Source organism: Microcebus murinus, chromosome 17 (genome assembly GCF_040939455.1).
Source record: "Microcebus murinus isolate Inina chromosome 17, M.murinus_Inina_mat1.0, whole genome shotgun sequence".
NCBI lineage: Eukaryota > Metazoa > Chordata > Mammalia > Primates > Cheirogaleidae > Microcebus > Microcebus murinus.
In genome coordinates, this window is record NC_134120.1 from 44,104,033 (window position 1) to 44,126,322 (window position 22,290).

Here is a 22,290-nt window from a genome sequence, read left to right on the forward strand (position 1 = left end):
TTTCTTATTCGCCAAAACTCAAACTCCATGTTCATTTCAAAACTGTCAACTGAACATCAGTAATGTTTCCTTTGGAAAATTTTCCTCAAGTGATCCTTGAAACCGCAGTCTTAGGTTGTGTTCAATGTATGTTACTGTTGGGAATTCTTAATTCAAGAACGTAGACAGGAAATCAAAAGTGATTTTCCCACACTAAGACTAGAATATTTCTACAGTGGGATGAATGATTTCATAGGAGTTCCTTATGATCTTGGTAATTTCACTTAAAAATCAAATGCTCATTGATTCAATTAGTTATCATTTCTCCTTTCCAGAAATATTACCAACTAGAACATCACATCACAGACTTCCTTGAATTCAGACTCAGGTGTACCCTGCACAGAATAGGAAGGGCCTCTGGGAAAAGGGAGATTCAGGATTTTTACCTTTGCTTGAAGAAGAAGAGCTCTGCCTCTTCCTACAGTCTATGAATATAAGGAAAACATATTATTTATTAATATTTATATATACTCAAGCAGAAAATGTTATAAAAGGAGGATATATTAATTAGAACAATTCACATTAGACATAGCAGAGTCAACTGTTCATTCAAGTATAATGACTCCAATTATCTTTAATGTAAAGATGTTTATTAACAGTTTACATGAAGACATTATTTGATAAACAATTTGTCAGAAAGTCTTCACTATTAGTCTATAAAAGGCAACATCTAAGGTCTTCCTTAAGTTAAAATCATACTAAACAACTAAAATTAACGATAATCAAAAGGCCTTATATGAAGTCAGTAAATAAGATACTTTTATCTCCTTTTTTTTTGTTTATAGATAGGATCTTGCTATGTTGCTCAGGCTGGCCCCAAACTCCTGAGTTCTAGTGATCCTCCCAGCTCAGCCTCCTGAGTCGTGCACCTGGCTCATATTTCCTTTTGAAAGCATTACATAAAGAAATAGGCCACTGTTATTATATTTTATGTATGTGTGTGTGTATTAAGACTACCTGAAAAGCAAGAATTTCATTAAAATAAAGAATATAGTTTTAGAAGTTTCTATCTAAATTCATAACAACTACATTGTCCATTTTGTTAAAATTAGACTTTCAAATTAAAAGACTTTCCAATTAAAAGCCCATCATTGGCAAGATAGGCTACATATTTAAGGATTAGGCTAGGGTCATATTTCTGTTGATTTAGTTCAATGTTTAGAAAGCCCATATATTTGAAAATTGAGTTAAATTTACTGCAAATTAAAATTTTATAAAGCTAATATATGAAGCTCACATTTAGCTTCTAAAAGAAGATACCAAGCAAGTTTGGGCATTATTGAAACCCTATTAAAACAAACCAGAAAAACCTACCCCATTGTACTAACATAAATACATAATTTAATAGTAACTGTCAGCTTACATTTATATGATATTCTAAAAAATTTAAAGTAATTATATACATTATCTGCATTGATTCTCACTATAATCTTTATTGCATTGGCAAGGTGGGTATTTTTTAATCTTGTTTTAAAAATTAGAAAGAAAGTATGTGGTTAAATAACATAAGCAGTGTTAATATATTGAAATAAATGGCAAAGCTAGAATCATATAACACAATTCTGTGTTCTTCTGAATGGACCATACTACATCATATCATACCATCTGAAAAAAGCAATGATTTTCTCTCAAATGAATCTTTGTCTAAAAAGTTACATTTGTATAGTCATGCACCACATAGGCTGTTTTGGTCAATGACAGACCACATATAAGACAGTGGTCCCATAGATTATAATGGAGCTGAAAAATTCCTATCGCTTAGGGATGTCGTCACTGTTGTCACGTTGTCACAGTGCAAAGCATTACTCACATGTTTGTGGTGACGTTGGTATAAACAAACCTACTGTGCTGCCAGTCATCATTTAAAGTCTAGCACATATAATTAGGTATACTTGATAATGATGATATTTAATAAATGACTATGTTAGTGGTCTATGTATTTACTACACTGTACTTTTTATTGTTATTTTATAGCGTACTTCTACTCATAAAAAAAAAACAACCCTGTAAAACAGCCTCAGGCAGGTCCTTCAGGAGGCATTCCCGAAGAAGGCATTGTTATAATAGGAGATGACAACTCCATGCATGTTACAGCCCCTGAAGAATTTCCAGTGGAATAAGATATGGAGATGGGAGATAGTGATACTGATGTTCCCAACCTTGTGTGGGCCTAGGCTAATGTGTGTGTTTATGTCTTCGTTTTTAACAAAAAAGTAAAGATAGGCTAGGTTTTACAGCTCACACCTGTAACCCTAGCACTTTGGGAGGCTGAGGTGGGGAGATTGCTTGAGCCTAGGAGTTTGAGACTAGCCTGGGCAACATAGTGAGAGCCTCACCTCTCCAAAAAATAGAAAAATTAGACAGGTGTGGGGGCACAAACCTGTAGTCCCAGCTACTAGGGAGGCTGAAGCAGAAGGATTGCTTGAGGCCAGGAGTTTGAGGTTTAAGTGAGCTATGGTAACACCATTGTACTCTAGCTTAGGCAACAGAGCAAGATTCTGTCTCAATAATAATAATAATAATTATAATAATAAAAAGTAAACATAATAAAATTATAAAAATAGAAAAATGTTTATAGAATAAGGATATAAAGAAAGAAAATATTTTTGTACAACTGTATAATGTATTTGTGTTTTAAATGGCTTTTACAAAAGTTAACAAAATGTAAAGGTTTATAAAGTAAAAATGATACGGTAAACTAAGGTTAATTTATTAATGAAGAAGGAAAAATATTATTTATAAATTTAGTGTAGCCTAAATGTACAGTGTTTATAATCTACAGTAGTACACAGTAATGTCCTAGGCCTTCATATTCACTCACCACACACTCACTGGCAATTTCTATTTCTGCAGGCTCTATTCACAGTAAGTACCCTGTATAGGTATACTATTTTTTTACCTTTTATACCATATTTTTATTGTATCTTTTCTATGTGTAGATACACTTAGATACACAAATACTTACCCTTATGTTACAAGTGCCTACAGTATTCAGTACAGTAACACGTTGTACAGGTTGGTAGCTTAGGAGCAATACGTTACACCGCATAGCCTATGTGTGTATTAGACGACACCTTCTAGATGTGTGTAAGTTCACTCTATGGTGTTCGCACAGTGATGCATGAGTCAAAATGTATCTCTATTGTTAAGAGATGCATAACTCTAATTTGAATTCTAGAGAAGAAATTACCTCCTTAAAGACAGTAAGATGGGATTACTAGCTTCTTGGACTCACCCTATATGAAATCAAGGAAAACAAAATGAAGAACTCTATATGTTCAATACATTTATTTTAAATGAAGGATGCTTTGTGCCTGCTCAATTGTACATTTTTGTTGATGAACATTATTAAAATATATTTACATATATGATCTTACCTCTGGTTTGTCTAGTAGAAGACAGCCAAGTTCATAGCAGGCATACGGCTGAATGTATAAGTTATTCTGACGACACAACTCATCTTTAACAGCTCGCTGAAAGAACTGAAATAATATACATGTTATTGGAATGAATTCATTCTCCTACTTCTCACAGTCTTCTGGAGGTGGGAAGGGGAACTCATTTTTTCCAGGTCAGATTTTCTCTTCTTTCCTCATCTTCATTCCTTCCCATCCATATCTCAGATATCCTCTACATGCTCATCTGGAAGCTTCCCCCAGAATATGCTATCAGTCTGCCTAATTTGTGCTACTTATTTTTCCAGTGGACACACCAGCCTCTACTGATTTTATTGCTCAGAAATCTTTATCTGCATCTAAAAGTCTAAACATGCCATTTCAATAATTAAAATAGAAAACACACAAGCCAAGAACCATCTCTTGACATTTGTCTTGACTGTATCTTGCTGGCACTTAAGCATTTGACCTAAAATAAGCTATTTAGGGCTTGCAATAACTATCACAACCCAATACTGAAAGATTAATTTAAAATTACAATCCAAGTACATTAACATTCTAGGATTTAAAAGTCAAAAGTCTTCTAATACTATATATGAATTCTTTCAAAGAGTAGTCAAAGTAACACTGGGATACACTTCTTCAAAAAAACCAATGGAACCAAAAACTTGGTTAGAAAAATCCCTCCAAATATATTTGAAAATAGTTAATGGTTCTTTTTCATATGTACTAGACTATCCTAAGCTAATAACTTTCTAGATCTCACTTCCAGTACTGCATCAGTGATCTGCAGTTTCATAGAAAAGTGAACATATACTGAACATTACGTCTGATCATTTTTGGTTTTGTCTAAAGCTCCATTCTGCTCCTTCGAAATTGCCTGCCTCCTCACTTCCTCCTCTCTCCAGTTGAGACTGTCTGTCATCTTTGATAAATAATGAGTGCTACGTGGAAACAACCCAAGTGCCCATCAATTCATGAGTGGATTAATAAAATGTGGTATATGTGTACCATGGAGTACTACTTGGCTTTAAGAAACAGCGGTGATATAGCACCTCTTGTATTTTCCTGGACAGAGCTGGAACCCATTCTACTAAGTGAAGTATCTCAAGAATGGAAAAATAAGCACCACATGTACTCACCAGCAAATTGGTGTTAACGGATCAACACCTAAGTGGACATATAGGAATAACATTTATCGGGTGTCGGGCTGGGGCGAGAAGGGAGGAAGGGATGGGATGGGTATATACAAACACAATGAGTGAGATGTGCAACATTTGGGGGATGGTCACACTTGAATCTCTGACTTGAGGGGGGGGATGGGCAATATACATAACCTTAACATTTGTACCTCCATAATATGCTGAAATAAAAAAATAATAAAATAATAAAAAATAAAAAAATAATAATAATATATCAGGGCTTCTAGAAAAGAAGCCCAGATATAAAAAGTAGTCTAAGAATCTGAAGTTACATTAAAAACTAGTCTTAACCAGCTTCCAGCATCTGAGAAGATGGCTTTAATAAAATAAAGTAGATAAAGTACATACTGCAGTGGGAGGTTTTGTTTTGTCTAATGCTTTTTAATTTTTTTTATTCACAAGCACATGTGTAGGTGTTCAGGATTTAGCCATGACAACATTAACAGTTTACCTGAATAGCATCTTCTGAGTTGCCTAGACATTTGTGTATGGCACCAAGAAGCAAATACTTTAATCCAACGACAGATGAATCATCCACTTCATGGCAAGCTTAGAAAGAAGGGGAGAGAACACAGGAAGTAAATACGTTCTCTTAATTCCTTAAATATCATGAACAGTCAAGTGAATATTTCATTGGTTAGCTACTTATTCAGTTTATATTTTTGCCCCTGAAACTCAGAGGGTACCCATTCCTCATCCATGAGTATCTTTAGTCAAAGGAAGACGAAAATATCAAACTTCATAGAGTCCAGATGACTCAAAATTGCACCACATCATTACTAAGTCAAAAAACCAAATCTGAAAAGACTACATACTATATGATTCCAACTATGCAACATTTCAGAAAATGTCTCCAAAACTATGGAGACAGTAAAAACGTCAGCGGTTTCCAGGAGTAAGGGGGAGTGGGAGGGATGAACAGGTAGAGCACAGAGGATGTTTAAGGCAGTGAAACTCCTCTGTATGAAGCTACAATGGTGGACACATGTCACTATACATCTGGCCAAGCGCACAGAGTGTGCAACATCAAGAATGACCCTAATGCGAACTGTGGGCTCTGGGTGATGAGGCTGTGTCCATGCTGGTCCATCGACTGTAACAAAGATACCACATGGTGCAGGGTACTGGAGTCAGGGAGGCTAGCGGATGGGGAGAAGTATGTGGGGACTTTCTGCTCAATTCTGCTGAGAATATAAAACTGCTCTAGGAAAGTTCTATTAATTTTTCAAAGTTACATCACATTCATTTCAAAAACCATGCAATGGACACTTTCACATGTCTGTATGAACCACTGTACTGGTCAGTGGGAGGAGATCAGAACTGATCCCTCCACTTTAAGCAGCTTGGTGGAGGGGGGGGGGAAATGGACACACATGGAGAATGTTATGGAAATGAGAAAGATGGAAACTGGAAACACAGTGGAGCTAACAGAGGAGGAAAGGATGTAATATAATTGTTTCCATAGACCAATAAAGATGCTGAGATTCAATAAGCTTATGTATGTATATAATGCACTCAAGTTATCAAATAAGAAATCTGGAGAGTGGTGAGAAGGAGGTAAGTGTGAAAAGAGAATCTGAACATGCAAAGGCAGGAGTTGCCCCCAAAGCCAGGCTTGGATACACTCCTACAAAAAAAGAACACAAAAGCAGCTCTTAAGGCAGCCGTGTTAAGGAAGTATTAATGCAATTCATTCACTTGCTCATTCATTTACTACACTCATTCGTTCATTTGATATTTATCGAGCATTTACTATTTGTCAGGCAGTTGTAGGAGCTTAGAATACAACAGTGACAAAACAGACATAAAATTCCTGCCCTCACAAAGGGCTGAAATAAACATTTCTCCAAAGAAGACATACAATAGCCAACAGGTACAGGAAAAGATGCTCAACATCACTAACCATTAGGGAAATAGAAATCAAAACCACAAGAAGATATTACCTCATATGTGTTAGTACGGTCATCATAAAAACCAAAACAAAAATCAGAACTGTTGATGAAGATAAGGAGAATTGGAACTCTTGTGCACTGCTGGTGGGATGTAGAATGGTGTAGCCACTATGGAAAACAGTATGGAGGTTCCTCAAAAAGTTAAAAAATAGAACTACCATATAATCCAACAATTTCACTTCTGGGTATTTATTTCAAAAGAAGTGAAATCAGGATCTCAAAGAGATATTCACACTTTCATGTTCATTGAAGCATTATTCATAATAGTCAAGATATGGAAACAACCTAAATGTCCATTGATGGATGAATGGATAAAGAAAATGTGGTATATACATGCAATGGAATATTATGCAGTCTTAAAAAAAGAATGAAATCTTGTCATATACAACACAATGGATGGACAGGGAGGACATTGTGCTAAGCGAAATAAGCCAGTCACAGAATAATGAGCACAACACGATTCCATTTATAAAAGTTATCTAAAGTAGTCAAATCCATAGACAGAAATAGAACGGTGGTGGCCAGTGTCTGGGGTGGGCAGGGGGAATGTGGGATTTGCTGTTCAGTGTATATAAAGTTTCAGTTATGCAAGACGAAAAATTTCTAGAGATCTGCTGTACAACATCGTGCTTATAGTTAATAATAAAAAATTACTGTAGGGATTGCAAATGGGTGTAATGTTCTTAGAGGGAAATTTGTGAAATCTACAAAAATATTTAAACAGCACATACCTTTTGACTCAGAAATTCTACTCTTAGGAATTTATCTTACAAACAATACAGGCACACAGATGCACAGATATATGTGTGAGTACAGTCACTGAAGCATAGAGTAGTCAATTTTTGTAGCAAAAGACTGGAGACAACCTATGTGCTCACTGGGGAGACCAGCTAAATAAATTATCAATATTCACAGTTTGAAATACTACAAAGACATTAAAAAGAATGAGATAGATCAATGTGTTGATATTAGATGATCTCAAGAATATTGTTAAATGACAAAAACATAGGGCAGAACAGTATGTAGAAGATGTTGCCATTTGAGTAATTGTATGTGTACACACACATGTGTGCGGACACTTTCACTCCATACCCCTTTAAACAGTTTGACTATTTTTGTAAGTTTGTGAATTGCTTAAAAAATAGAAACAAGCCTGGTGTAGTGGCACGTGCCTATAATCTCAGCTTCTCCGGAGGCTAAGGCAGAAAGATTGCTTGAGCACAAGAGTTTCAGAGTTTCCAGTCTGGGCAGCATAGCAAACAAATAAGCATTGATTCTAAAAATAAATAAAATCTTTGCCAAGAGAAAAAAGATATTCCTGCCCTTAAGAAGCTTAAACTTTGTGGAGGAGATGGACAACACAAAAGACAAACAGTTAAAATATGTTCATTAAGTAAGTGTACATGCTAAGGTAAAAAGTACAACCAGGAAGGGGGGATTGGAAGTTTGTGTGTCTGTGCATGGGAAAGGCAGTTTGAGCCTCCCTGAAAATGTAATTTCTGAAATAAAGACTTGAAGGGAATGAGTAAAGGAACCATATGAAGGTTTGAGGGAAGAGCACTACCAGTCAGACAGAAGAGCAAGTGCAAAGGCACTGTGGCCAGCATGCGCCAAGTGTGTTCAAGAGTAGGTAGGAGGGGTGTGGCTGAAGCCCAGTGAGCAAGGCAAAGAGCAGGGAGAGGCAGTGGCATTGGGGGTTCTAGACTGGGGGCACTGCCTGCCACTGAATGGACTTGGACTTCCATTTTGAATGATATGAGAGAACACAGAGGGTTCTGAGAAGCAGGCTGACAGAATATGACTTAGGTTTTAATAGGATGACTCTGCCTGCTATGCTCAGAGTACAAAGGAACACCTTTAAAATGCAGAGGAAGAATGCAGTGGAGAAGGGCAGGTGGGTGGGGGAAAGGCTTTGAATGAAACCACCAGACAAGGATATAGGGACCAAACTAGCTCTGCTGATAAAGGGAGTTACAGATGGGGACTCTGACAAGTTGAATGCACAAAACCAGGAGGGCATTTGGAAAGAGTTTAATAAATGTTATGATACACACAGCCTGCTCTCAGTTTGTTCTGGAACATGACATTCCCTCTGCAAAGATCTTCACCATACTCTATACAGTTGGACTGATATGCATCATTATTGCTTGACACTCGGGAATGATATAATCTAATTAATAGATCTCAGAATTGGGTTAACTTTTAACAAAGATATTAGAGAATTATCTCATGTTCACTCCAGAGACTGTCTCCCTCTCCATGAACATATCTTTGTGGTTAGTTTATTTTGATACCTGGAAAGAGGGTCCGAAAACTTTAGTCAAATCTCATGTAAGTGCTAATTGTTCTTGTGCCTGTCAGTTACTGCCTATCTTATCTTTGCATTTGTGTTTTATCTCTCAATACATGATCTTGCACTTGAACATTAAAAAAATACTCAAGATCCTTCATTATTCCTTTGAGTTAGACATTGGTAGATGTCTTAAACTTGCTTCAACAACAGGGATGGGTTTTAAATTGTGCAAATCCTTTTTAAATGAACACTGCAGAATTTAACACATCCAAGAAAACTTTGCTTCTTTTCAAGTTGCTCCCGGGGAGGGTTATACACCTACTCTAATTATAAGGCCACCAGGCAAAACTTCTTATGGAGTTTCATTCCTTCTGCTGCTAGAACAGCAACACTGGCAATCTTTTGACCTTTGATAGAGGATTTTTTTTTTTTTTAAGAAACAGGCAAAAGGCATCTGCAAAGAGGTCTGATGATAAAAATATATGACTTAATGGCTAATGGCATATTTGGACAAAAACAAGAGTGACCGAAGAAAAATCAGACAAATTTTCCGCAGTGGTTTATAAACTATTTCTGGAATATTATGTCCAAAATATCAATGCTAAATCTCTTTTTAGAAAGGGCAGCATATGTATAAGAATATATTTCCAAAGGTAATTATTTTCTATGAACCATCATTTGGATGTGTGTGTTTTTATTTTAACATAGCAGTCTCATCTTATGATCATACTTCGAGTTGCGTAATTTCAAAATCCTCACACTCCCAGGAAAAGATGAAGTTGTGTGGAGGGACAGCAGAAAGCTCTGCTCCTCAACGTGTGGCCTGCGGAGCTGGAGTTCCCACCCAGGCTCTGAAGGGCACGAGGCAGGTCACCTGAGTTTGCTTCTTCATTGGGTACGGCCGTGCTGTCTGCCTTTTCTGCTACTCTGGGTTGCAGTGTAGAGCAAATCATTTGCTAGAATACAAAGAACCATTCTAAGGTCTATCACTAAACCTTGAGAAGCATGTTATTTTTTAATAATTTATTTAGAGAGTTATTCTCCCTGTGAACTTTTCCAACTGTAATAAAGATGACTTTATCAAGGTTATCTCATATACAACCTGTATCTTATGGTTTTTATAATACACGAATCCAAAACATAGGCTTCTAATCACACTCCTAGGTCTCTACCCAAGATAAATGAGCAGGTATATTCATACAAAAGACTCATAAACTTATGTTGTACACTTATATCTGTAGCAGCTTTACCCATGAGTTAAAAAATCAAAAACAAACCAAATGTCCTTTGATAGGAGAAGGACAAAGAAGTTGTGGTATAAGTATAGTCGTACAACAAAATACTACTTAGCCAGTAAAAGAGACACACTAATGCTACAGGCGACAACATGGATATATCCCACTGACTTCATTTGTTCTCACAATGAACAAATGAAGCCATGTACAAAAAAGGATATACTGTATGATTCCACTTAGATGAAGTTCAAGGACAGGCAAAACTAATTTACAGACACAGAAGTCAGAACAGTGGTTGCCTTGGAGTAGAGACTGATTGGGAAGGGGCCCAATGCTAAGGGTGGTGGAAATGTTCTGGATCCTGATTGCTGTGGTGGATACCAGGGTGTATATACTTGTCAACACTCATTGAACAGTACACTTTAATATTTGTGCTTTTGATGTATGTGACTCACACCTAAATGAAACACAGTGCTTTTATTGGGAAAAAAGTATGCTTCCAGCAACTCCCCTGGGTGTAGAGTTAATAACATTTATAGTAAGAGCATCAGCCTGTCCTCCTAACAAGGCAAGCAAATCCGTGCACACCAGTGCCTCCCGTTCCCATCACCAAAGCCGTGGAATTCTCTTCATCACTACTCCCTTTATCCAAGGATGAGGACATGTTTGTACTCTCTGAATCAGATAATATTAAGGAGAAACTGAAGATTGCTGCACTGACAAAAGAAGCCAATGTGTATAGTTTGGGCTTGTTTTTTTATTTTAGTTTAGTTTTTTTACCTTGACTCATCCTCTGTAGGTTGGGGAAGGAACAGTTCGGAAGAGCTTTCCACAAGTACAACACTTCGATGGAAGCCAACACACAGAGCGCTTTGGTTGGGGTTTGTTTCCGAAATCTCTCTGCCTGCAAGAAATTAGATGATTAGGCTACATTTTTTCAAAACTAAATTGAAATTAAAAAATATACTTTGCACACAGTTCATAGTCGATGTGAATGGCCCTCTCCTTCAAAGCTAAAAATAAAAATTTCTCTATATTTAAAACATTTTGGCTGGGCACGACGGCTCACACCTGTAATCCAAGCACTCCAGGAGACCGAGGTGGGAGGATTGCTTGAGCTCAGGAGTTTGAGACCAGCCTGAGCAAGAGCAAGACCCCATCTCTATAAAAAATAGAAAAATTTGGTTGTGGTGGCATGAGCCTGCAGTCCCAGCTATTTGGGAGGCTGAAGCAGGAGGATTACTTGAGTTTAGGGTTGCAATGAGCTATGACAATGCCTAGCTATGTACTCTAGCTGGGCAACAGAGTGAGGCTCTGTCTCTAAAAATTAACAAAATTAAAAATTTAAAAATTTAAAAAATTGCTTCCAGTTTTTAACATACTGGTTGACATACTTTTCATTCATCATTCAACTCAACCTACTATCAAGATCCAGGGTATATTCTGAAAACTTGAGGATGAGACTGGATTCATTTTAGTTTAAATCAACAGAATTTATGAAGCTTGGGGATAAATAATAACTCAAAGGATGATATATGGATGATCTAATACTAGACAACTTTTTGTTTAGGTATGGTTCTACCGATCATTTAATTTTCTACTTAGTGCCAGTGCTCTCAGTTGCATTCCACATTATAATCATCTAATTTATACTCAAGAAACTTCATCAAATGTTCACTTCAATAAAAACTTATAAAACTAAAATCATGGAAAATTCAGAATGTATGATGTCGTGTAACTCAAGGTAATTCAGCAAAATTTTATTGTCAAAAGTACAGAATAAATTTGGGACATTGTTCTTATAGCCCTGGGTCTTTCTGCTGGGAAATGTGATGCACATTTTGGCTTTTTATTACACCAAAATGTAACCTGTTCATTCTCCTGAACTCCAGTCTATATCTCTCATTGGGCTCTGCTAACTTGTGTTCTTCTGAAACTACCTAATTCTTTAGACAGATAACTTCCCTCTAGAGATATGTTCATTAGCTCTGCAGAGTCTTTAATGCCTCTCTCCATTAAAAAAAAAAATCTGCTTTCATTCTTTACAGCAAAACCAATACTTCCTATTCAGAGCAGAGATACGATCATGGAATAAATTCCCCCCATAGTGATGAACTGTATTATACGTGGCAAGTAAACTGCCAGCCTTGAATATAATTTCCTAAAACTTCAAATGCCAATCATAAATAATATACCAGATTAGTAGGCTCGAACGTACCTTTTTCACCGAGAACTGTTCAATCTGATTGTTTTTCCTTTTGAAGAGTTTCTGAACTTCTTTAAAGACGATCTGTGCCCCGTCCACGTCACCGGTGGCTCCCTGACACACTGCAAGAAGCCATAATTGTTTTCTTAACTACTGGGGGGAAATCCCACTAAGGGATACCTGGAGCGATGACACTTGGAAAAAAATGGGAGGAAACAGGCGTACAGACTGTTGCACAAAGGACAGCACCGTCCTGCGGGGCATCATGCCACCAGCTCCACTGTTTCCCAGGTGCCTGTGTTCCCAGAGTGCTGGGGGGGACCTGGGGAACAGCACGGCCCTTGTCCTCTCCCACATAACAAAGGCCCTACCTGTTATCAGAGTGCGCAACTTAGTTGGAGCCCACACGCTCAGAAAGTAGAATAAAAAGGAATCTAGGAAAGAACAATGAGGAGCCCAGAAGAATCCAAAAGTTTCCCGGTGGACGGAGGATATCCTTGTTCTGGAAAGCCATGATTAGTCCTTTACACCAGCGGTCCCCAACCTTTTTAGCACCAGGGACCAGTTTCACAGAAGATAATGTTTCCACGGATGGGGAAGGCGGGGGATGGTTTCGGGATGACTCAAGCGCATTACATTGATAGTGCAGCCAAACCTCTCCGCTAATGATAATCTGTATTTGCAGCTGCTCCCCAGCACTAGCATCACCGCCTCAGCTCCACCTCAGATCCTCAGGCACTAGATTCTCATAAGGAGCCACAACCTAGATCCCCCGCACGTGTGGTTTACAGTAGAGTTCTCGCTCCTATGAGAACCTAATGCCGCCCTGATCTGACGGGAGGCGGAGCTCAGGCGGTGATGGGCGTGACAGGGAGCGGCTGTAAATACAGATGAAGTTTCACTTGCTCGCCTGCTGCTCACCTACTGCCGTGCGGCCCGGTTCCTAACAGGCCACGGATCGGTACCAGTCCATGGCCTGGAGGTTGGGGACCACAGCTTTGCATGCTCATTAGCCACCTGCCACCTACAAGCCACCAGCAAAAATATGAAGAAGAAACACACATGCTGGCCCCCTGAAGAAGCTGAAATTTCAGTTGGAGATCTCTTTCTCTCTCTCTCACACACACACACACACACACACACACACACACACACATATGCGAACACACACCCGGGCAGAGTCCCATAGCTACAATGTATGCAGTGATGGGAATAGCTAGGGTAGGAGAACCCAAGTGCTTTTAGAAAGGCTCAGAAAGACAAAGGATCTTTTCTCTTTGGAGCGATCGATCAGGAGCTTTGAGGAGCTGGGAGAAGTCGAGCTGCGTCTTTAAGGACGAGTGAGATTCTGGTGACCCGCACACCACCCTCCTCTCGCCTCACGCCCCGCACAAACGTGCGGCCATGCTCCTTTGCTGCAGCTTCCCTCGCCCTCGTCCAAAATTCACACCTGGGCTCAGCCCCACTTCCTGACTGAAATTTTGTCTCCTTCCTCTCAACCTCTGCGGCAATGAATCCACTTCTACTCATTTTTTGTTAGATGCTGTCTTAGTCACATGTGTGGTTTTTTTGCTCCCCAACTGGAATGTGCTAAAACTGATTCGCTAGTTCCTCCTCCTTTATTTGAGCACCCCTAAAACTAGGTCGAGCAGAGCACAGGGCCACGCGTGTCACCGGACAGGCAACTGTGGGCAGAGCCAAAGACCAGAAGCAGCCAGGCTTGCAGGAAGCTGAGGATGCCGGAGGGAGAGGAAAGGCAGAATGTTCCTACTGGGTGAGAGGGTTAGGCTGAATAGTCACGGGAAGGGACAACCCCATTCCCGGTTACTGAGCATCCCTGGTCCAGATGTCGGGTCTGCACCGATCCAAAATGACCTCATCGCTTAAAGCTATAACATTTAAAAACCAGAAGGAAGCCTAGTGATTGTCTTGTGTAACCAACCCCATCGTTCTATAGATCAGAAGATGCGGAGTTCTAGAAAAGTTAAGCGCTGCCTAAGGTCATATAGTAAACCAGTGAAAAAGAATAATTTCTGCTGCCGAGGCTTAAGGTCTTCCTCAGATCGCTGAGAACATTCTTATAGAGTCACACAATCAAAGAGAAAGAAAGCCAGTCATAAACAGCCACCGTGTCAGCATCTGAACCACCCCCAAAGGTCTGCAACCCCAATACCTCAGACCCTGGAGAATGACCAGCACCTACTCCTCTTGCAGTGAAATTATACACAGTGGCTTTAAAAAATGCAGATGTTTAAAAGCATGACAGTCTCTGATTTATCCTAAAATATGAGGCCTAAACAGAACTTTGATGCCTGGCTCTTCCATTAAGACTGAGCTTACACCATCTCATATGTGATATCCTAATCTTTTCTGATAACTTATGATTTTGAGAATAGTACATATGCATGTATATGATCTAGCAATTCCACTTCTTGGTATTTACCCATAGGAATTAAAAGCAAGAACTTGAATAGATACTTATCTATCAATGTTCATGATAAGGATCCCTCACAATAGCCAAAAGGTGGTAACCACCCAGATGTCCATCAATGAATGAATGGATAAAAATGCAATATATACATACAATCGAGTATTATTCAGCGTTAAAATGTAGTTTCCAACACATGCTACAACATGGATGAAGCTTGAAGACATTATGCTAAATCAGCCAAACACAAAAAAGACAAATATATTTCAATTATAGGAGACAAGCAAAAAGTCAAATTCATTAGAAACAGAAAGTATAGAACAATGGTAACAAGGGGCTGGGGGGGTTGAGGAGAGAATGGGGAATTAGTGTTTAAGAGGTACTGAGTTTGGGCTGATGGAAAGTTCCAGAGATGGATGCAGGCAATGGCTACATAACAACATGAGTGTACATAATACCACTGACATGTACACTTAAAAATGGTTAAGATGGTATATTTTATATATATATATATATATATATATATATATAGTGAATATATATATTCACAATAAAAAATAGTACAAGGAACTAGGCCCCAGTGGCAGTGTTTCTGGTCCCCGTCCCCCCAGCTCTGCCTGTCTACAGGTTCCCGTCCTTCAGGCCAACTCAAACGGCAGCTCCTGCAAGATGCCTTCTCTGAGGCAGGACACAGCGCTCCTTCCCTGCCTCTCATTCTCTCTGCAGCAGAGCCCTCCCCTCCCGTCTCATCCTCGCCCCAAAATCCCCTTGCAGAGATCACAAGTAGAATCTTCCACACTTATTCTCTCCTACAGCTGGTGTAGTCCCGGGATTTCCAAGTATTTGGAGAATAAATGTTCCTTTACAGAGCCACAGTGTACATTTATTTCTTCTGTGTTTGACAGAAGTTTAAAAAGCAATAGCTGCCAGCCGCTGACCGTGCGGCCCCATTCCACCTAATGACTGCTGAGCTGCGTGCAGGCCTCTCTTCTCTGGGCTGTGCGATCAGGGCTCACCCACCCACTCCTCAGCATGTTGAACACGCCAAGCCCGCTCAATAAACAGCTGCTCCTTTCATCTGAGATGCCTTCAAATTCTATAAACAACCGTTTGAGTGTGAGACATTGCATCCTATCCAATACATCGAAAATAACCTTATTCAAACATCAGACACAGAACCACAGAACACGGATGCCCTACAGGGACTGCAGTAAGAAGGTTTGTACTGACTGCTAATGGACTGATAGAATTTTATAGTGATTTTCAGATATCCAGGATATATTTATTGGCCAATGTTAATCAATTCTACCTTATTTTAAATAAGATCAGTTAAGGGGGATGGAATGAAAGGGGAAGGTGTTGGAGTTATTTAAAATAATGTTTGAATTAGTCTTGAATTTTAAGCAAAGAATAACTTATGTGGCTGCATAAAGAGAATTCATCTTACAGGTAGAAAAGGTATAACCTCTTGGTTTTCTTCAATTCCATCCCTCTGCAATTCTAAATCACATGGCACTTTATGCATCGCAGGGTGGGCGCAGATAACTTTTTTGTCCACCAGGTGGCAGCACACCTTTAACTATCTCACACAAGAGCAAAAAAAGCAAGAAACACTCATACTCAAAACAGAAATTACAAGTGTTCATGCTATGATGATAGGCAGTATCGAAATCTCTCGCATTCTTCAATATCACACTGTAAACATGACAGGGTTAATAGGTAAAACAAGGTTGGAGCAGATCACTCAAAACCTATGCAACTTTGTAACCAAACAGAAATATTAACACAATGACAAAGATGTTCAACTCTTAAAAGTTCTTTAGATTTCTAATAATAAATAAAAAATATAGCATGTAAAGAAAGGAGGTAAGAGCAGGTTGAGGCTGCTTGGGGTGAAATGTACAAAGACCAGGAAAACCTTGCAGTAACCATGTCCGACATCGAGCACAGGATTGAACCGGGCCCAGAGGGGAAACACGGGGTGAGAAGGGGACCAGAGACACTGCTGAATTTAGGGTGAAATGTACAAAGACCAGGAAAACCTTGCAGTAACCATGTCCGACATCGAGCACAGTATTGAACCGGGCCCAGAGGGGAAACACGGGGTGAGAAGGGGACCAGGGACACTGCTGAATTTCTCAGTGTTCAGCTGGGTTGATGAACACGGTACTCCGACTCCTATTTGCCTTGGTTGCAAAATGTCAACATGCTGGGAAAACTAAGGAAGGGTGCAACCGCGATTCTCGCTGCCTTTATTCTCACGTCTGCCAGTGGCAGGTGAGCTAACTCACAACAGAGAGGGGCGCACCGCATGGACCATCATCTACTCACCTGCAGTCAGGTAGGCGTAATAGCACTGGGACCACCTGGATTCGTTTTTTAGCCTCTCAAAGGAATCAAATGCATCCTTGAAATTGAGCTCTATCATGCTGCACCAACCTAGGAAAGAAATATTTTTAGCACATCACCCTAAAGCAGTGAACTCTGTGTCCCATATTTGAGCTACAAATTTCTGACACTGCTATCTTTCTCTGTGAATGTCCTATGAAACTTGTGAAAACTTCAGCCTCAAAACCTAAGAAATTATTTGTTTCCCTTAAATACTTTCAATGTAAAGTCTGAGTGAGATAAGGTGCTTCAAATTTCACAACAAATAAAGCAGTAGAGAAGAGAATGGTGTGAAGATGTCCAGAAAGACACTCCAATTTGCTCCATAGAGTTGTGCGATTAACCCAAGCACGGCGGTGCTTCTCCAAGAGTAGGCATAGGCAGGATAAGCAGTGGAAGAAACACTGCTGGATTATATACTTACTTACTGACTACCTCAGAAAGTCTCAAAGCACTCACCAGATGATCATTACTACTAATTCTCAAAATCTTCCCGGAAGCAGAGAGCAAGCCAGTGAAAAATTAAATACTTGCCCACCCTCCCTCTGCACACCAGCAGCGGAGCTAAGGAAGGGCCCCATCTTTTCTGGATCAAAACACTGTTCGCCCAGCATTCTGGTAAGGAACAGCAGCAACTAAAATGGAAGGAATTTCATTCCCATTATTAATCATAGTGTCTCCCATCAATCGAGCCTCGAATATGTGCCCAAATGCTGTGCTGGGCACTTGATGTGACTCTTTCTAATCCTTCCACAACCTGGCAAAGGTGGCTGATAGTGTCCTGATTCTAGCAAGGAGAAAACCTAAGGTATCAAGAGATTTGTGATCTGCTCGAGGCCACATAGCTAATAAGAAGAACTGTGGATCAAAGTCCAACACTCTTTCCTTTACACAATATTGCCTCCATAAAAAAAAAAAAAAAAAAAAAAAAAAAAAAAAAAAAAAGATCCCATTCTACTAAGTATCTCAAGAATGGAAAAACAAGCACCACATGTACTCACCAGCAAATTGGTATTAATGGATCAACACCTGAGTGGACATATGGGAGTAACATTTATTGGGTGTCGGGCAGGTGGGAGGGGGAGGAGGGGATGGGTATATACAAACACTACGAGTAAGATGTGCAAAGTTAGGGGGATGGACACGCTTGAAGCTCTGACTCAAGAGGGGAGAAGGGGTATGGGCAATATACATAACCCTAACACTTGTACCCCCATAATATGCTAAAATTTTAAAAATTATATATAAAAAATAAATAATTAAAAAAAAAGATCTGGTATCAGGTGCATCACTAAGTAACTGTATAATCTGGGACTTGTCATTTAAACCATAGGGGGTGGGGAGATAGAAACTTCCAGAAAATTCACTGTCAAATTCTATAGGATATGATGTTGACAGAGTTGAGAGTAAACATTTGGGCTAATTATTTTTATTCTGTAATAGATATCAGGGTAAGATTTGAATTAAAGATGAAATAGAGATGGAAGGCAGCACTGAGCCTGAAGCAACAGCCTGAGTTGCTATTAATACTTATTCCTGAGTTAACCTCCCTGAGGCCTGAGTTGGATGATTTCTAAGCTTCATTTAGCTCTAACACTATATACCACCATAGATCTTGAAAGGCACCAGAAAAGGCCATCAAAGCTAGACTTTTTAATTCAAGTTCTTTGAAACACATTTCATTCTATATCATGGCTATGACACAGAACTCCAGCAGAGTTTAGATGACATAAAAATACATTTTCCACTGGATTATACTACCTTTCCTCTTCCTAAACAACAACAGGCATTTAAAACATAATATTGTCTATCAGGGAGCTCCTAATCTTTTAGTTTGCAGTTTTCTTTAAAAGGCTTCAGGAGGACAATTATGTCCATAGGGCCCCACACTGACAGGTGTCACTTGCTCCCCCAGCACTCTCTGTTCTGCTTCCCTGGCCCTCTGCACACGGCTTTTTGATTTCCCCTTTGCATTTCCATCACCACCTCATCATTCCTCCTCTTCCTCGTCTGTCATTCCTTTTTCTATGAGCTATATGATGTGACCTTGCAGTATGAGCTAGTGTGAAACTCTAAAAAGTATGAGCCCCTTATTTAACAATATTCTGGTTTGTTTCAAGCCCAAAGTTTTGTTTACTCTTCTCAGCACAATGGAGAAACTGTTACATGAACGGATTTTGAAATGACTAATGTAAGAGGATCAGAGAGTTTTAGTGCAGTCGCCCGAAGACTCAGGGCAACAGCTTTGGAAAAGGAGGGGGGCAAAATCTTATGCAAATAAATACTTCCATGTTTGTTTATAAATTTATCTCCAGTAGGGGAGGAGCAGAAGGTAGCAGCTAACATGTACAGGGGGTTTTCTTTGTGCCAAGCATCCGGCATGAGGCTTCGCACACGTTCTGTCATCTAAGCCTCACAGCGGCTATGCGGGGAGGAACCTTAACTCCAAGAGCAACTATGTGGCGTGGAAGGTTCGGGCCACTTGTCCCAGGTCAAGGTTGCAGAGCTAGCCTATGAAAAAGCTGGGATTGCAGTCCACCTCTCTCTTATGCCCTATTTTTCTTCTCAAGTTAACATTAGTGGGAAGCTGTGAATTCTGATGAACCAAGAAGGTATTTAGAAATGATTATTTATTTAATCAATTCATTTAACATTACGCATTATCCTAAAATCAAAGTGCTGTAAAGAACAAAATGTTATAAAGAAGTAAGGAGACTAGGGGAGATAAGTATCATTGCACGTGCCGTGATAATAATCAAAGTCCTTACTATTACGTAAGGCAGCAAGCATTTTATTTATTTTTTTATCTTATTGGTTTTTATTTATTTATTTATTTTTTGAGACAGAGTCTCACTTTGTTTCCCTGGCTGGAGTGCCGTGGCGTCAGTCTAGCTCACAGCAACCTCAAACTCCTGAGCTCAAGCGATCCTTTTGCCTCAGCCTCCTGAGTAAGCTGGGACTACAGACATGTGTCACTATGCCTGGCTAATTTTTTCTATTTTTAGTAGAGACGGGGGTCTCGCTTTTGCTCAGGCTGGTCTCAAACTCCTGAGCTCAAATAATCCACCTGCCTTGGCCTCCCAGAGTCCTAGGATTACAGGCGTGGGCCTCTGCACCCAGCTGGCAGCAAGCATTTTGCAAAGACACAAACTGAAGGGCAGGAATAATGAAAAACCACACCAGAAAGCATTAATACTGCTTTGTAACGAGAAACTGGACAGACAGTGCATATTTACCAATTTCATACAGACACACATGTTGAATTTCTCTCTGATCGATTGCAAGTTCCAAAGCAGTGTGGAAAGAAGTCAAGGCACTGTTGATTTGACACTAAGGAGAAAATGAAAACAGAGTTACGGCTAATATCTGTCAATAACAGTACAATCATCATCATTCAAAAGCATCTTTTCCCTTAGTAGTTACTTAAAACAGATTAAGCAGCACACAAGAGAGGGATTTAAAGATTGCTGGGAAAACACTCCAATTTGCCCCATACGGTCGTGGGATTAACCTAAGCCCAGAGAACTTCTCCTTTGCTTAGGCGGGGAGGGCTCAGCTCACACCGCCTCCTCCTACAGCGGCCTCTCGTGCTTGTGCAGAACTTGCTGTATTCTGTTTGCTAATCTAGCTCCTTGCTACTGGATATGCTCGAAAAGTGTAGGGACTATATTTCATCCTCCTGTGTGAACCCGACCCTGGTCCAGAAATACTCTCAGTCTGCACTGAAGGAATGCATGAAGCCACCCCATCGGCCGTCCACAGTGACCCCTCCCTGTATGACCCGCTCACTCTCCACCATGCGGCTGACAGTTTGCTTCTATACCCGGGGATGCTGTTCTCCTTTGCTCTGGTCATCAGATCTCCTCTCCCGACACTTTGGAAATTCTCTAAGGATCCAGATTCCATTTCCAACATCTGCATTCACCTAACTCCAAAACTGTCTAGAACCCCAAATACTCTTGCATGTCTGTTCTCCTTACTCCTTCCTAGTTAAATACGTTTAGTTTTTCACTCCACTGAAGATCTCTCAACGTCTGCCTGTTAACACGATGCCACAAGTACCTGATAGGAACAGCCAAAAAGCATCGCTGGGATTAACAGGGTTAGTTTAATCCTAGATAGGCATTAAATGTCATGTTTTATTAATAAGTAAAGGCCTTAAATGCCCGCCGCAGGACCTGACACAGCCTGCTCTCAATGGTGCCCGGAGGCTCGGAGCATTCCTTGTTTGTTCCATCTGCTGCTAGAGCTGCTCTTGCCGCCCCACACTCGCTGGGATGTGGCTTCTCCCTTGTCCCTCCCTCCTGGACTTCCCTGTGTACCTCCTGCTGCTCCCAACAGCCAGCCAGGCGGGGCCAGAGGGGCCCTGGAGCAGCCTCCAGCAGGTGGAAGACAACCCCCACGGAAGCCCAGGGCTCCTGCCCTTCTCGGCATCACTGCAGGAGGCCTTGGGGACACAAAGGCACTGATGAGTCAGCAGGTGATCTTCAGGACAACCTGTGACTCAGGAACACTGTAAGCCAAATGACTCATGACCCAAGGCCAAGGCTGGATCAATAACTGTCCCTGCCCCCAAAGTAACAAACACTCTCCTCTGTTGTCGGGAAGGCTGAACTCCAGCGTTCAGAGTGTCATCGCCAGCCACGAATGCTGAGCAAGCAGCCACAGAAGACACAAGTCCCTGCACCACTAATGCCCAGTCTCAGGGGACATCCGGTCAGAGGGAACCCCGCAGGGATGCGAACCGGGCCACACTCTAAGGCAGACACTTACACTGGCTGTGACATTGCCCAGATACCACATGCCGGCAAGGTAGACAAATCAGTCTCCCGTGAAGTGTGAGTGTGTGCACGTGTGTGCACATGTGTGTGTACAGACATCTGGACACTCATCGCACCCCATCTCTAACTTTTCCCTTTCTGGACTGACGGCTCTCTTCCTGCATCATACATGCACTCCGTGTAGCGCATCTACACAGAAACCACAGCACTGGGGGTTCTGCTTTGCACACATCTCCCCACTTTGCTAAGTTAATGACACCCAGCTCTCACACACAGATTTCCGGATGGGCCATCACTACCAAGTGCCCCAGCTGTGGGCTCAGTGCATGACAGTGCAAGGCCACCCTGTTCTTCAGGGGACACGAAATACC

At 40.4% G+C, this 22,290-nt stretch overlaps 1 protein-coding gene across 1 annotated transcript in view; it reads right to left on the reverse strand.

Annotated features, from left to right (window-relative positions):
- The window catches only part of TTC39C (tetratricopeptide repeat domain 39C), a 104,020-nt gene that overhangs the window by 683 nt on the left and 81,047 nt on the right, over positions 1–22,290 (reverse strand). The window contains exons 7-13 of the mRNA XM_012745977.3: positions 20,375–20,468; positions 17,082–17,189; positions 12,335–12,444; positions 10,897–11,020; positions 5,088–5,185; positions 3,417–3,521; positions 426–464 (exon numbers count right to left, since the gene is read on the reverse strand). Coding sequence (XP_012601431.1) covers positions 426–464; positions 3,417–3,521; positions 5,088–5,185; positions 10,897–11,020; positions 12,335–12,444; positions 17,082–17,189; positions 20,375–20,468 — 678 coding nt within the window. The remainder of the gene's footprint in view (positions 1–425; positions 465–3,416; positions 3,522–5,087; positions 5,186–10,896; positions 11,021–12,334; positions 12,445–17,081; positions 17,190–20,374; positions 20,469–22,290) is intronic.